The 13,488-nt window shown below is 48.2% G+C and overlaps 2 protein-coding genes across 2 annotated transcripts; both read right to left on the reverse strand.

The window, feature by feature from the left end:
• Positions 1-265: 265 nt before the first annotated feature.
• Positions 266-3,611, reverse strand: TRIREDRAFT_105917 (uncharacterized protein; the record flags this gene model as incomplete). Its single annotated transcript, XM_006964214.1, has 5 exons — positions 266-962; positions 1,074-1,292; positions 1,377-2,612; positions 2,658-2,676; positions 3,419-3,611. 5 exons carry the CDS (start codon positions 3,609-3,611, stop codon positions 266-268), a joined length of 2,364 nt encoding a protein of 787 aa, XP_006964276.1.
• A 1,581-nt stretch (positions 3,612-5,192) lies between these two features.
• On the reverse strand, positions 5,193-6,691 carry TRIREDRAFT_76722 (flavohemoglobin; the record flags this gene model as incomplete). Its single annotated transcript, XM_006964215.1, has 1 exon — positions 5,193-6,691. One exon carries the CDS (start codon positions 6,689-6,691, stop codon positions 5,372-5,374), a length of 1,320 nt encoding a protein of 439 aa, XP_006964277.1. The 3' UTR covers positions 5,193-5,371.
• Positions 6,692-13,488: the final 6,797 nt, after the last annotated feature.

Here is a 13,488-nt window from a genome sequence, read left to right on the forward strand (position 1 = left end):
ATATTCAAAGACAAATGACACCATCGAGAGAGAGCGAATGCATATCGAACCGACGACAACAAACAAAACGGGCCAAGGGGATGGAACAGAACCGCACCAAGGGAATAATGAAAAGCGGGAACAAAGGAAAATCAAGGAAAAGAAGCCAGAAGACGGAAGCAACACATCATCATGGAGTGGAAAGACGCCATCTCCGTCCGAATTTTCTTTGTGTGTTGAGGAAACTCCCGTTGCAGGGAGATGATGATGGCCCTCTCAAGTGAGCTCAAGTGATGATGAGATCCCAATTGGCATCCGCCAGCAACCCCCTCCAGTCCGAGAAGTTTCCCTTCTCCGACCTCCTCTTCCAGACCTGGTTCAACAAGGCACTCGCGCACCTGACGTTGCCCAAGCCAATGTGGCTGCCCAGCGCCTCCACACGCTGCAGCGCCTCCCGCGCCTGCTCCGGCCGGTTGGTCTCACAGGCAACGATGAAGAGGAGAGGGAGCAGCCCGGCCTCTTCCGGACACCCAAGCGGAACCCGAGCCACCGCCGCCAGGCACTCTGTCAGAGCGTCGGCCTTTGTCATGGGCAGCAGAGCATGCAGGTAGCCCCAGTTGATTGGCATCTTGTGCTGGGCTTGTGCCAGGAACTGGGCTCGATGTTGAGCTTCCAATTGAGCTTGCATTTGAGCCTGTACTTGAGCCTGTGTCAGGGCTTGTGGTGACAATGACAACTGCGAGAGCGACTCTGACGGCAACGACAAGTCCAGCGGCGTTGAACCTGGTCGAGACGAAACGACGCCGCCTCGCTCCCTCGGCTCCCTCTCCGCCAGAAGCTCGAGAGCGGCATGGACGCAGGCAATGACGGCACACCGATACGCCTCGGCAATGTGGGAAGAGTTTTCGATTGTCGACGGCTTCATACCCTCTGGAATGGCGAATCGATGCGCGTCCCAGCTTCTCAGGGCGAGCAGGCGCAACCTATCGCAATCACAGCTCAGTCAGCTATTCATTCATTCACTGACTCCCTCACTCGGGCCATCACTCAGGCCCTCACTCCAGTGGGTAAGATGACCATCGGCTTTCACATACAATTCCCTGATCCCTTGCTCCAGCTTCTCGGGTTCATGCTGGACGTTGATTGCGAGGAGATCATTGACTCGACCTAGAAGAATGATGAGGCTCTGGGAAAAGCCCATGTACGGGTCGACTGGAAACAGTCTGTCTTGTTCAAAGGGCTCGTGCTCAAACTCGTCGGCTTCCTGCGGTGAAGTCTCTGTGATGCGAGCAATATTCTTATGATACGACATGCTGTTGTTGTTTGCTCATTAGCCCAACAGACGAGGAGAAAGAGGCGAGACGCTCAGGGGCAACAAGAAGACAGCCAGCACTCACAAGCTTCGAACGTAGGTCAGCGTCTCCGACATGGAGGCAGCCTGGTCTGCATCCAGCGATTGGCACAGGGACTCGATCCCTCTCAGGTGCAAGCGCCAATTCTCAACGCCGTCCTTGATGATCTCGTACTTGCAGAGAAAGATTGAGGCGAGGATGGCCATTTCAGCCGTGTCCTTGTCCTCGATGGCCTTGCTCCTGTTATTCTTGGCTTTGCCCTTGCCCTTGCCCTTGCCACTACTGCTGGCAGCATCGTCTTCGCCAATATCGCTACCGTCGTCGACAGGACTTGCTTCGTTCCCATCAGTTATCAAATCCATTGCTCGGCCAGAGCCGGAACCGGAACCCGATTTAGAACTCGACACTCGCGGGATCAACTCTCGCACCGCCGACAACACCCGGACATAATATCGCGTTGCCATGGTTGCGTATTCCGATCGATCCACCTCTGATGCGCTCGAGCGGTGCACAGCAGCCGTGGCACAGATGGCATCAAGCAGCAGGCTCGACGAGGAGATCCGCGGCAGAATCAGCGACTTGAGCGGGTTGACGCGGCTGTTTGCGTTGACCAGCACGTTGCTCAGCCGCTCCAGGTAGTACTGCAGGTAAAAGTATTCGCTCGTAGAGAGATAGGAAAACTCCGACAGCGACGGAATCTCCCGCGAGCCGCCGCGCGCCCGCAGGGCCACGGCCTGGCGATCCTGGTTCTCGCGATTGCCGCGGCGACGGCGGCCCGGGTGGACGAGCTGGAACTGCGTCTGGAACTGCAGCTCCGGCTGGGACTGGGTCGAGGACCGCGACAGCCTGCGCGCCTTCATCGGCACCAGCTCGCGGCCGCTGCTGGACTCGGCATCCTCTGTCGAGCCGCCGGAGGACCCCGACGAAGTCGATGCCGGGCTCGAGTGGTTCGATTCGTCCGCATCCGGTTCCGCGTCGGCGTCGCTCGCGGATCTCGACGACCGGGTGTCGCGTGTCGGCGTGACGACGTTGATGGGACAGAAGATGTCAAACTGCACGCATTCGAGGCCGAGCCGGAGGCATGTCTGGCACCTGCGAGTCGCCAAGCCGTCAGCGGGAACTGGTCGAGTGAGAATATCAGAGGGCCAAAGAGCCAAGGGGGCTCTCATCATCGTAGACTTCTTCTTCGTCTCCTTGTGTAATGGCGACGTCGTTGCGTAGAGTGTTGCATGACCAGTAGAGGGGAAGAGCAGCGTGTAAGGAAAGGAGACGACATTGATGCTAAGCAAGAGACGACAACAGCTGGAACATGACATGACGGCCTACCTCGGCTTCTGGCCATCACCTGTTGGTATTCAGCGTCAGTATCAAGTCCAACTTCCTTTCATCATCTCACGTAACAGACAAGCAACACGAGACCATCCATCAGCAGATATGCCGCAAAGGGAACTCACACTTCTTTCTCCGCCGCTTGCACGTACTGCAACCCGTGCGGCTCCACGGCGTCTTTCGAATGCGGCGCGCCATTCAGGAAGCAAGCGATATAAAATCGATGAGAGTGCCTTTTTACAAGCTTCTCATGCAAGCTTAAATCCCCGAAGAGCTGCTGTACCGGTGAGTGGGCGGATGCTTAGATGGAGAAATCGAGAGAATCGTTTCAATCAAAGACAAGTCATGAATCGAAAATCAAAAAGACATGGCTGAACAAGAAAAGTCATTCATCAAGAGGCGAGATCAAGACAAAGGAAAAAGTCACTGAATGTCAATATCGCTCGTAACGTAGGTAGAAAAAACAAAACCAAAATGAAGTCCAAAATACGAAGAAAAAATCAAGAAGCGAAGAAGCGGGAGACGCCCTCAAACTCGACACGGCGGTATCCAGAAAAAGAAGGACGCGAGAAACAAAAGGCGGTTCTGGGATTGAGCACTGGAGAAGCAAATCGCCCTAGTGCCGGGGTTTGAGATTGATGGAGGAAGAGTAAGGTAAGAAAAAAAAGAGAGACCCAGACCCCAAGAGCCGGGCATGGGTTGATGGGTTATGGGGTTTTTGGATGGATATGGAAGCTTTCTAGATGAGCAAATCAAACCTGGGTCGGGGCCAGAGGCAAGGAGCCACAGGGAAGCCGGGAGACGCGGGGTAAAAGGACCGCTGCTGGGCGTTGGAAAATGGACCGTCGAGGTTGGGTTGCTGTCGATTGCTCGGGGAGGGCCAATTCGCCATTCCGTTGAGGGAGCAAGGTTAGGGGGTGTGGGATGGCTGAGGGCGAGAGCATAAAGCATGATGGGGATGGAGAGCGCAAGGCCAGAGCCAGATGGGCCAGACTGACCCTTTGCGAGAGGAGCATGAACAGAAAAGGGGGGAAGGGCCGAGAACAAGCCAGAGCTTGAATCTGACAGCTACTGTAGCTAGTACGAAGCTGGACGCAGTGGGAAAACCCCAAGCTGAGCCAGAGCAAAGCAACAAAAGAGCCCATTAATAGGAGACGTAAACTCTGGCGAAACAACATGAACCATCGCCAAGTCGTTGGACGAAGGGCAGTACTACTAGATGGATCTGATGGCGGCAACAAGCCCAAGCCATCAGGGTCAACTACCTAAGGTAGCAACACCCACCAGCGACGCCTACTACCTAACAAGCCATTCTTCTCTAGTATTTATCCTGCCCTCCGATCCTCCTGCTGACTCTCGAGCTTCCAGGCCTCAGTCTATTTTAATGGCCCCCTACAACTCGCTATCTCGCACCTTATCTCAGAACGATGGCCCCCTCTCCCCCCCCCTACAAGATTGTGTGCCGGGCATCGTCAACATACTACTACTACCAGCAACCTTATATGCCGGAGACTCTCGACATCCGCTGCGCGAATCACCCACTGCCGACACCCGCACTGAAAGTGCTGACCGCGGCGCTGCGAGGCGTCACGAACCGCCCCATGGGCACCGCCTAAACCGTTACTGGCAGCATTGGCGTCCCATCGACAGGGGGGCACGAGGACACGCACACACACACACACACACACCTTCATGCGCGAAACTCGGGACTTGGCCGACCATCTTGGCGTCCTTGGAGCACGACAAGGGGGCTCTGAGGCAATGCTGAAGCCAAGCTACCTAAAACAACCCCCCTCGAGGCTACTAGTACTACCCAATACCGTACCGCGCCTCAGTCTGTCAGGGTATTTCACAGTTTCCTAACCGGGCTCTGTCGACTCGCGTTCTTGCAGCCTTGGCTCCTCTGTTTCTCTCTTCCGCCCTTTTTCGTTAGCAGGCATCATCAGCAATCGCTAGGGCCCGTCTTTTTCCTTGTTTCACATCCGCTGCAAGTCTGCTGGATCTGCATAGCCCCGACGATCCCGCGTAACTCTGGCCAGGTCCCGCGGCGGTAACTCTCCCACTACTACCAAGATCCCCCGGACATGGGCTTTGTACTATTACCCTGAATCTGATTGCTATCTGCGGCTCACATCGGGAATGCGAACTGGGATTAGAAACACATGATGCTGCTGGGGGATCATTGGATAGCTGCGTAAGGATCGCGAGGTGGGTGGTTGAGAAGTTGAGACGCAATTCAACCTGATATTCGATTGACTCAAGGTGTTGTGGGAATTATTGAGGCTCACCCTCGGATGAAAGCAAACCGTAGACTAGAAGGCTCTCGCATCATGCGAAGGAAAAAAACAACTCTTAATACCGAGCTATAACGCTCTGTTTGCTTCACGTAAACATTGACTCAACAAGGTAAGCACTCAACGAGACATTGCGATACCGGACGTGCTTTGAATCGTCCCTTATCTCTTTGCAAACAAACAAACAAACAAACTCCATTTTTCTGCTTTGCCTCTTGAATGTACCTCTTATCCATCCTGTATGATTCATTAACATCTTGTCGTAATTCTACCCGGTAAATGCCAACCAGACCCTGCAATGATGCCCAGTTCCGCCTCTATGTTCCGTACCATGACCTTTCACGAACCTTTCCCATCCGCATAAAGCTCTCGTGTATCTAGCTGTCAGATAGGCAACCCTGTAAACAAGCAGCACCGTCAATTGCTGCTACTGCAAGGCGTCACCCCCGTTGACCGTCCAGACGCAATACTCAGAGCATCAACCTGGAACTCGGTATCGCCCGTGCTAAACAGCTCAAGCTTGATCCTCTCGCTGCCGACACCAAACTCCCTCAGCCGCTTCGCCATCTCCATCATAAACTGCTCCGGTCCGCAGATGAAGTACTCCGTTGAGGCGTTGCCCAGCCACAAATCTTCCGCCTTCACCTTGTCCAGATCGATCCGCGCGTCGTGGTCATACGTGACGCCGGCTAGATCAGACTCAGCCAGGCGCGTCTTGAAGATGTTCGTCTTGACGTTGGGCTTGTCCCGGGCAATCTTGCGTATATGGAGGAAGAACGGGATCGAGTCTCGGGATCCCTGGACCCACGATATCTGCCTGTTGGGCTGCTTCTCAATGACAGAGTTGAGGATGGATACCATGGGGGTGACGCCAACGCCGGCCGAGATGAGCACCAGAGGAGCATTCGAGGTGTTGTATGTGTCGAGGAAGAATTCGCCCGCGGGATGTGTAAGCTCTATGATGTCCCCGGCCTTCTTCTGGTCAATAAGCACGTTGGAGACGACGCCCGGGTTTTCGCCAAACGAATCGGTCAGGTAGCTTGGGGGTCGAACTGTCTGTGAGCCTCGATCTCGCTTGACCGTGATGCGATAGTAGTCTGGCCTCGGCTGTTCGCTGAGCGAATATTGCCTTAGCTGCTTGTAGTCCTTGTTAGGGACCTGGACTCGCACAGAGACGTACTGGCCCGGCAGGAAGCTCGGCAGCTGCTTGCCGTCCTCCGGGACGAGGTAGAAGGAGAATATGTCGTCCGATTCCTCCACCTTCTGCTCAATGCGGAACCGCCTCCACCCCTGCCAGTGCTGCCAGTCGTGGTACAGCTGGGCCTCTCGTCCGATGAGCATCTTTGCGAGCAACCAGTAGGCCTTGTTCCAGGCAATCTGCACGGACGGCGTCATGGCCGGTCCCAGAACTTCCCCGAAGGCGGCGATGAGATACTTGCCCACGATGTCGTAATGCTCGGGCTGGATGCCGAGAGAGCAGTGCTTCTGGCACATGCGCTCCATCTTGGGGATGAGCTCTGTGATGTGGTTGATGTTGTTGGCGAAGCTGAGGATGATGGCAGTCAGGGCACGGGGCTGGCGGCCGTTTGCCTGGTTGACCGTGTTGAAGTAGTTGTGCAGCTCGGGATGATCCGCGAGCATGTTTCGGTAGAAGGTGGTTGTGATGCGTTCTCCATGTTCAGTAAGGGCCGGGATTGTATCCCTGACCAGCTTGACCTGCTGGAAAGTCAAGGCCATGTTTCGGGATGCTTGACACAAGACAGGCTTGAATCGCTGAAGTGGCAAGCTGTGTACAAGGCGGCTATGAGGCGCGTAGGATATTCTCTGATCAAGATGTATCGTAGGTACAGTAGGTAGGTATATATCAAGCTCGGGTAACCTAGGGACAATCGCTTGAGAAGGGTATCAAGGCCAGGCAGCTCTGTTGTGACAAGGAAAGTGGAAAATCAGATAATCGCAGCACGTAGGAACCAACAGCCATCCGCGTTTATGCGGAGAAGAAGGCTGAAGAGTCTGGGGCGGACATGGAGCTTTATCAACAAATCGGGCTTCACTCCTTCAGCCATAAAAGTCAATGGGATGACTTGTCCGTCTCCAGCCCGCAAGGAGCCGGATGCGCCGCATTGTGCCGCCTCATGCTTCACACGGTTCCACTCCAGCGGTATGTATCCGCGGCTGAGAAAAATATTGGATCATGAGGAACAAAAAAAAAAAAAAAAAGGAAAAGAGAAGAGGGAAGCTATCTCAATCTCAACCAACCACCGACGCCACGGGCGTTTGGGCCATCCATATCGCGTTTGACGAGGCTTAGGCGAATCGTACGATATGGGTCAAGGGATGGACCCGGACTGACAACCATTCCAAACACGTTCTAGAATGGGCATACCTGCCCTGGCGCCGCCGACTCGGGATCACGAAATGGAAAGGGAAAAAGTGGACGTTTGGAGCAACCAAAAGCGAGCCCCTCGATTTCCACATATCAAAAGTTCATTTCCACACATAATTAAACCACATCAGGGAAGGTAGCCCCCCTATAGTAATTATGCATGCAAAATATATACTATCATCTTTATTAATCATCTTTAAAAGTCCTTTTTAGTATTAAAAATACTATAGCTAAGCATATAACTTAGTAATATATCTTCCTGCTAGCTAACCTAGCTTTTAGCCGCTATAAAACACTAAGAAACACACTATTAGCGCTAAAATTATGCCTTAACTTCTGCTATTAATTTCTATTACTATTTCTACTATAACTAGTATAATTTCTATATCTTTAAGACTGCTAAGATAAGCTTTATTTATTAGTAAATTTTTAAGATATTTAAAGCTGCCTATAGCGCTTTATAAGATGCCTAAGCTAATAAAGGTTTTATTATTTCTAAGGCTTAAATAACCTGTAATACTAAAGGCTGCCTTAACTGCTGCTATATTATTTATAAGTATAGCAGCAGCTATTATAACTAAGGTAATAGGAAAACAGCTAATAAAATATTAATAAAGAAGTCTAGCTGCTTATTTTCCCTTATTATTACCTTATAGACTTAGCGCTTTTACTAGATTATTAAAGCCACTAATTTACAGCATAATTATAATCCCCTTAAAGACTTAATTCTCTCTTCTTATCTTTATAAGAAATCTTATAAAGCCTTTAGCCTTAATTAACTTAATAACCTTATTACTACCTAGTCTAAGAACCCTTTATTAATTAAAAAGACTATTACTATTAAAATTAGTAAGGAATATCCTTAAGTGTTAATTATTAAAAAAGACGTCTAGTTATATTAGTATAAGCTTTATTTTAAGCAGTATAGCCCTTACACCTCCATATAGGCCTTTCTTAGGCTGCTTAAATATAATAATTAGATATACTATTTTACAGTTAATTATAATAATAAAGGCTAATTATATAGGTTTTTTTAGACCTATAAAAATAATATAGCTAATTAAAAACAGAACCTAGAACTCCTTAGTCTTAATAACACCTATAAGGTAAACTAATTTAATATGCCCCTACTTTAAATTATAAGGATAACAGCACTGCATATAAACTTTAACGCTAGCTTTAAGTTAGCAGTAAAGGAAGATATAGATACCTTTATTTAAATACTTTAATAGCTAAAGATAGCTATAATTAAGGCTAAGATTCCTAATCTATAAGTTATTATTACAGACTTTAACCTAGCTTTAAAAAACGCCCTAATAATTATTTTTAATTTTAGCTAATAGTAAATTTATATATAGCATATAATAAAAAATATTATTCTTTATATAAAAAAGAACTAGATTAAAAGTCTTAATAGTTATATAATTATAGGCAATGCTAAGGAAAATAAAGCTTATAAGGCTGCTGGCCTTACTTTTAACCCTGCTATACAGGAAGTTAATAATATTTATAACACTATATAGCAGGAAATAGCTAATAAAGCTATTAAGAAAGCATTACAGTAAGTAATATAACTGCTTAAGGAGGCCGCTGCATTTATAATAAGGTCACTTTTTATATAAAATAGCTAGGAAAATATAGCTAATAGCATTTATAAAGCTTAAATAAATATTATGCAGGCTAAGTTAGAAAATAATTATTTTATCCTTTTTACTGCCTTTTAAAAGGCATTCTTTAGCTAGTTTAATATATTTTAAAATACCTTATTTTTACTATATAACACACTAACCTAAAGGTTATAGAGATTATAAATTATCTCCTTATAACTTATATTCCTAAGCATTTTTAGTTTGCCTATTTTACTATATCTTATTATTAAAATTATAGCATTATAGTAATATTTTATATAAAGAGCTTATATATATAATTAAAGGTACTTTTAAAAAATAGGTTTATTAACCTATATTAGCTATAATAGTATATCTAGCAGCTTTTTAAGCAGCGCTAGTAGTATTTTAAGCATAAATTCTATTATAAAGTAACCTGCTGCTAAATCCACTAGATTAATAAACTGGCATTTACTTATTTATTATAAAAAGTTAGCTAGCGCATGCTAAATTAGCTTTAGCAGTAATTATTATTAATAAAAAATAACCTTTATAAGAAATAACGCCTCTAGCCCTATACAGGGCTGTTTTATAAGCAGTAGGGATTACTATATTACTATATAATTTTAGCTATATTAAAGGTTAAAGAATCTCTTTAGCTATCTTAACTTAATAAGCATTAAGTCCTAAAAGGCATTACAGTAAGTAAAACACTAAAAAATAATATTTATAATACTAATTATAGCTTTAAGGCTAAGTAATAAGCTTAACTTAACCTAACTTATAAGCCTAATCCTATATAAGTTCCTTTTAAACAGGCACTATTAAATTATCCTATGCCTTTAGTATTAAATATAAGCAGAATCCTTTACTATTAGAAAGCTGCTAACTAGTAACCTAGTCACTCTTTTATATTTATATAATTACAGCTGCAAGTTTAAAATTATAGCATTAGTAGTATTTAAAAAAGTACTAGCAGAAGGGTTATAAATATTTAGCTTTAAGGCTAATTTTAGCAGCTTTAAGAACTGCTAACTATAAGGCTTCTATTAACATAATAATTATTATAACAGCCTTATTTTATGCCTTTAGCTTTATAAATGCTGGCTATATATATTATAGCATTACAGGCGCTGCTATTAGCCTAAGCGCTAGGAAGCTATTAAACACAGCTAACTATACAGCAGCTTCCTAGTGATTTTAAAAGTATCTTTACACCTAATTTTATAGGTAAGGTATAAATTATAACACCGCTAAGCTTATTATAAGCTCTAGCGTATTAATTTTAATTTCGCCCTTAGCAGCCGCCAGCGTAATAGATAAATGCACTATATAATTAATTAAGGCTTTTAAAGATAATTAACGAAGATAACAGTATGTATTTTGCATGCATAATTACTATAGGGGGGCCACCTTCCCTAATATGGTTTAATTATATGTGGAAATGAACTTTTAATATATGGAAATCAAGGGGTTTACCAAAAGCACGCGAGCAGCCATGCCCGGCATCTTGTGCATCTTGTCGCTCGGAGCCTGGCCATGGATTGCGTCAGGGGCTTTGCAGACTGTGGACTTGGGCCCTTGGCATATCGAACGATGAAATATGGGGATTGCGGCAAACACGCCACAAAGCTGGATAAAAAAGAAGAAGAAAAAAGAGAGAAATTTTTAGCCAGACGGCTATTTGGCACGTTCCTGCGCGCACATGCAGTGCTGTCTGCCGTGAGCCGGGAAATGGGGGTTCAACGACGACCAATCACGTCTAGAAAGATGATTGGAAACGGCTTCATCATCGGCAGCTTTTGCACAAGGTCCGTCGTTAACGGGGAGATGTTCAGGGTTTCTCCGGGTTTGTTGGCCCGTAGACTTCGGCCCACGCCTCCGCGATGTGGAAGAGCTATTACTTGTCAATAGCGGTCATGTCGCCGCTACATGTGATAATGGGTCACATATGGGAGCTGAGGTCGCAGCGCCGTCGTGCTCCTCAGGGAAACGGCTCGGCAGGTGATTGGGAGACGGAGTTTTTCATATGAAGTCCACGTCCGAGCGCTTGCGTTTGGCATCGCGGGCCGCAGTTCGGTGGCGGATGCATCAATCAACTAGGAGCTGTTAGCTGCAACGGTCTGCTAGTATCACAGACTATCGATCAAGTTCGGACCTTGTAACCCGCCCATGTCCCGCCTGGGAGCACGAGATGACGGTATGCAGTTACTTCTAGGAGGTGCAGCTTCGCATTGCCTTGATATCGGACCATGTCCCCATGGGCGGCGGACTGCGCCGGAAATGCCGTCAGAATGGTCGATCTCCCTGCAACCCTCCATGAGAAACGGCTCTCCGGACGACTGCATGACGGGCGAGCCGCCACGTGAATGGAATACGGTGAGCGGTGCGCTCTTTTGCGCTCTCTTTGAGTACCGAGCAGCAGCACGAGCGCGGCAAGTTGTCAGGGTCATGACGGCCCTCTCTTGTCAATTTCATATATATGCCTCCTTGTTTTGAGACCCAATCCAGCTGCCTTTTCAAGGCTCTTGCTCCCAAGGCTCGTTGCTTTTTGTGTGCTCTGTACAGGGATCTAGAAACGCGGCTGATGATGGCCCGTGTCTGGTGATGCCTGTTGTAACTGGTCTTTGACCTCCTTTTGACACTGGCTCGTCTGCCCCCCAAGACTAATCATAGGGGACATGCATTATGGGAGCTTGACCGCTAGTATCAAGCATGAAGAGGCCGACTTCCGAGAATGAAAGGGCCGGAATCGCGTCGTTGAGCGGAACAAAGAACCGAGGCTCAGAGCAGGTAGTACTCCGTATACTATCTGGGATGTGGAGAGTTTCGAAAGGCTCTGTCCGCATCAGGGCAACTGCACCGAGATTAGATGAGAACAGGCAGAGAATGGGAAAAGGAAGTCGTCCAGAAGGCGGGAGGGAAAGGCAGATCTAGTGGAGATGGTCGTTGCCTCGATTGCGTCACCGATGGTCTTCTCAGTCGATCTGTTTCTGCACAAGAATGGCGTGCATGGGTCTCAAGGTTTGAGTCGAGAGCGGCGTCACCAGATTCGCAAATTTCTCACATGTCAAGGCCTCGGCCTGCCCTGGCCCGCTCCCTGTATCGTTTCTTGAACGCTCTGCTTGCTGCCGGAACTTTGGACGTCGAGCCATAGACTGCCGGACGAGGATCAACCTCCTTAGATCCTATATGTACTCTTATCCTCATGGCTTGCCGCCAACCGATATCAAGACCGGACCGGACCGCTCCTAGACCATATCGTAACCCCCTCGGCAGCTTCGTCGATTGTGGCTTCGTTGGGCCAGTTTGAGTGATGTATCCCCTGCGCTTGGTATTTCTCGGCCGAATGACGGATGAGGAACGTCGATGCGTCTCGCCATCTGGCCGGCATCGTATATGGATGAGTCGCCTGGTGTTGTATTGGCGCCAAGCTGTGCTGGTGATCATTAGACCTGCTAGTATGAGTAGCTTCTAGGTAGACTGGATTGCGCTGCAGCCCTACGCCGAGGCCGACGAGGCCATGCCGCTATGCTGAGTTGGCTTGGTCCATCTCAGCTGACGCACTGGAGACGCTGTCTTTCTGGCGATGCAACGCATTGGTTAGCTGCGTCTGCTTGCCACCGTTCTGCCGAAGGATACTGACGGTTTTCTGCAGCCTCTGTCCCTCTCCGTACCGATAATCGAACGAAGCCCGACGGCTTCTTGCTCACTTCGTGATGCTATCACGGCGTGCCTTGCATGCTCTCAGCCTTGGATTGACCTGTGCCTTCCCTTGAGAGCTCTGTTCATGACAGGCACGATCCGTTAGCTTCTCTCAGTACCTTCTTGAACCTTCCACCCATGCTCTTGGTTTCGTCACCAAGAATAAATCAACCAAAGTCGGTCAGAGGCTGGTTTCACCGTGATTTCATCCCCATCGTCTTCCGCTGCACCTTCCTTCACAACCAGACAGAGTAGGGTAAAGTAGGCACCCAAGGTGAGTACCTAGTAGGTAAGTATAACCTCACCTAGGTATATTGTGTCAAATGCATGTATATCGCCATATACCTTCTTCTTTTTTTCTCCAGTGCGTAGCAATGCGTGAATAGAGAGAGAAAGAAACGAAGAGAAGCGTGAGGACCACGACAGCCGCAGTAGTCCGTCAATCGAGGGAATTATTTCCCTTCTGAACCCTCACGTTTTCTCTTTTTTCTCCCACAGCTGTCCAGTGACTCTTTGCCCTCGCCACGAACCGCTGGCACCTGCCACGACAATAGCACATGTACATGTATCTTCCAAACCCTGATACGACAGCCCGATAAACAGCAACCACACGCACCCGCTCCTGCACTTTTACCTCGTCTGCCGGCCGTTATCGATATCTCCCCAACTCAGCCTCGCCCTTGTCGCATCTCGACTATCCTCATCCTCGCCGCTCGCTCTCGCCACATTCGCCTCGCCTCGCCTCCCGTCTCGACGGCTTCTTTCTTTCTTTGCTTTGCTTTGCTTTTCTCTTCGCTTTACTCCTTTCTCTCTTTCTCTTCTTCTTCTTGTGCACC

Source organism: Trichoderma reesei (assembly GCF_000167675.1).
Source record: "Trichoderma reesei QM6a unplaced genomic scaffold TRIREscaffold_6, whole genome shotgun sequence".
In the NCBI taxonomy this organism is placed as follows: Eukaryota; Fungi; Ascomycota; class Sordariomycetes; order Hypocreales; family Hypocreaceae; genus Trichoderma; species Trichoderma reesei.